The following is a 2388-nucleotide window of genomic DNA, read 5'->3' as shown; positions in this document are numbered from 1 at the left end:
CGCGTGCGGCTCCACGCAGCCACCTATATAAGTGACAAAACACTCAGGAAGCCATCATGCGGGGCCAGGAAAGAGCCCCCACCCAGAGTCACGGACTCCCTCGTCTGAGGGTCCACGCAGTCCCCTCGGTGAGTCTGGCCAAGCAGTCTCACTGCGAGGGAGGGCGGGGAGGGCGTTGGAGTCTCCACACGCGGTGACCCGGACCCCGTTCCATGAGTGGGTCCATGCAGGGCCCACTCTGCCGCACGCGGGGACCAGCCAGGCCGCGGAGGACCGGGCAGAAGCCAGCGCCCGGGTCCATGCAGTCCCCTCCGCGGCAGACGCGGGGAGCCGGGGAGCAGTGGGGCCGGCCCGCACCCGCAGGGCGCCCGGGACCCCCGCGCTGGCCCACGCGGTATCGCAGCAGACGCGAAGCCCCGGGTGCCACCCGAGGCGGAGACAAAGCCCAGGCGCACGGACCTGGGATCCCGACCCCGGACCCTGCGGAGCCCAGCTCGGAGCCGCCACGCCCGGCGCAGAGCCCCCAGCCCGGTCCGGAGACCCCCTCGCCCGTCGCCCAGTCTCACCTCGGGCCGCCGCCTCCCAGCGCTAGCTCCTCGCCGCGGCGTCTGGGTCGGCTAGAGCGCAGCTGAGCCTTGGACAGAGACGCGGCAGCCTCAACAAGGGAGCCCCCGGGCGGGGCCGCCGCCGCCGCTGCCGCCGCCGCTGCCGCCACCTCAGCCCGTGTTCCCCGCTCAGGATCCGGCTCGGATCAAGGAGCTGCAGCTGGCGCTGGGCTGAGGCCAGGACACACACCATGCAGGTGTACAGGGCCCGGCCCGACGCCCGAAGCCCCGCCCCCCGGCCAATGGGGAGCGAGCTGTGCAGAGAGGGCAGGGCCTTAGGTAACATAGGGAGGTTGGGCCTTAGGCCTTAGGGAACATAGCATATGGTTGTAATCCCAGCTACTGAGGAGGCTGAGGCAGGAGAATCACTCGAACCCAGGAGGCGGAGGTTGCAGTGAGCCGAGATTGTGCCACTGCACTCCAGCCTGGCGACAGAGTGAGACTCCATCTCAAAAAATAAATAAATAAATAAAGCCCCTTGAATGTAAGAAATGTGGTAAAACATTTACTCTTTCCCATTCCCTCATAAACATGAAAGAGCTCACACTGCAGAGAAACCTTAAGAATGTAGGAAATGTGGTTAAGCCTTCAGATATTTCTGTTTGTGAAAATTTGGGAGGCCTCAGACTGGAGAAAAGCCTTTTGAATTTAAATTTGTGGTAAGGCCTTCAGTTGTGTTAGTTCCTTTGGATGACATCAGCTCATTCCTGAGAAAAACCCTATGAATGTCCAAAATGTGGGAATGTTTCATTTCTCTCATACCCACTCAAGGACATATGAAAATGCACACTGTAGCTGGCTGGACCTTGTAAATACAAGAACGTACACAGGATTAAAACTCTAATAGTTTAGAAACTGCAAGAATATTTTCAATCTTAACATGCACTTGAAAAGTCATGTGAAATCTCCCACTGGAAAGAAATTCTATAAGTGAAGCTTTTCTAATTTGGAAAGCCTGATGCAAATTAATTACGGTGTAGTGCTTGAAAAAAATGTATGAAATGTTACACAAGTTACACCTAGCCAGTGTGTGGGCTTTTCTTATCACTGCTGCTTATCAGCATGCTAAAAGTCGAATCTTCGGACTCAAGTCTTGCCGGCCTTAGACATAATGGCCTCACTGCATGTGGAGCTAACCCCAGGAAGATGGAGTGGCACTCTCTGGAGGATTAGGTGGTCTCCATCAATGTGGGTTGATGGGCTCCTGAACTCTTTCCTGTAACCATGCAGAGAGTCTAAACTGCCAGTGATCATGTGCCTCAACTCTTTAGATGTAGAAACTCAAAATATTCAAAATATTCTCAAACAGTTTCCATTGAAAGGAAAGAGAAAAGAGGTCAGGTGCCACGCTCCAGTCAAGAGAACTAGTAGATGGCTCACAAGAACACTCTGTCGCTACTGTCTGTGCCTCTGTCACAACAAATATCCTGATCCTTTAGTTTTAAGGGCACAGGGCCATTTTCCTCCCTTTCTTACTGGTAGTTCTCAAGATAACTGTATGATATGCTGGGAATGCAATATCTTGATAATCAGGTGACATTGGTCAGAACAGCCCAGGCTCTGTTAGAGTCCCTGCTCGAAACAGAATGTCCTTTAATGCTTGTGTCCAGCAAACCACATCGTGTGAGAAAACCCAAGGAGGGTTCCTTTCTGGGGTCCCTCAGTTGTAGTGCAAGTGAAACATTTACAGTCAAAACTCCATCCATCTGCTCTCGGTAGCTTTCCCTATCTTGCACTAGCGGTTCATATTGAATCCCAGACTTCTGTTGTCTTCTGTTTGCTG

General features: G+C 54.0%; 1 protein-coding gene across 1 annotated transcript; it reads right to left on the bottom strand.

The window, feature by feature from the left end:
- On the bottom strand, window positions 1-897 carry LOC117085849. Its single transcript, XM_033215147.1, has 2 exons — window positions 648-897; window positions 1-544 (listed from the first exon to the last, which is right to left on the bottom strand). The coding sequence occupies exons 1-2, from the start codon at window positions 889-891 to the stop codon at window positions 24-26; spliced, it is 765 nt and encodes a 254-aa protein (XP_033071038.1). The 5' UTR covers window positions 892-897; the 3' UTR covers window positions 1-23.
- Window positions 898-2388: the final 1491 nt, after the last annotated feature.

Source organism: Trachypithecus francoisi, unplaced genomic scaffold, assembly GCF_009764315.1.
Source record: "Trachypithecus francoisi isolate TF-2019V2 unplaced genomic scaffold, Tfra_2.0 Lachesis_group1, whole genome shotgun sequence".
NCBI lineage: Eukaryota > Metazoa > Chordata > Mammalia > Primates > Cercopithecidae > Trachypithecus > Trachypithecus francoisi.
Note: the sequence above shows the minus strand (reverse complement) of the source record. Positions and strands in the feature narration are given on the sequence as shown.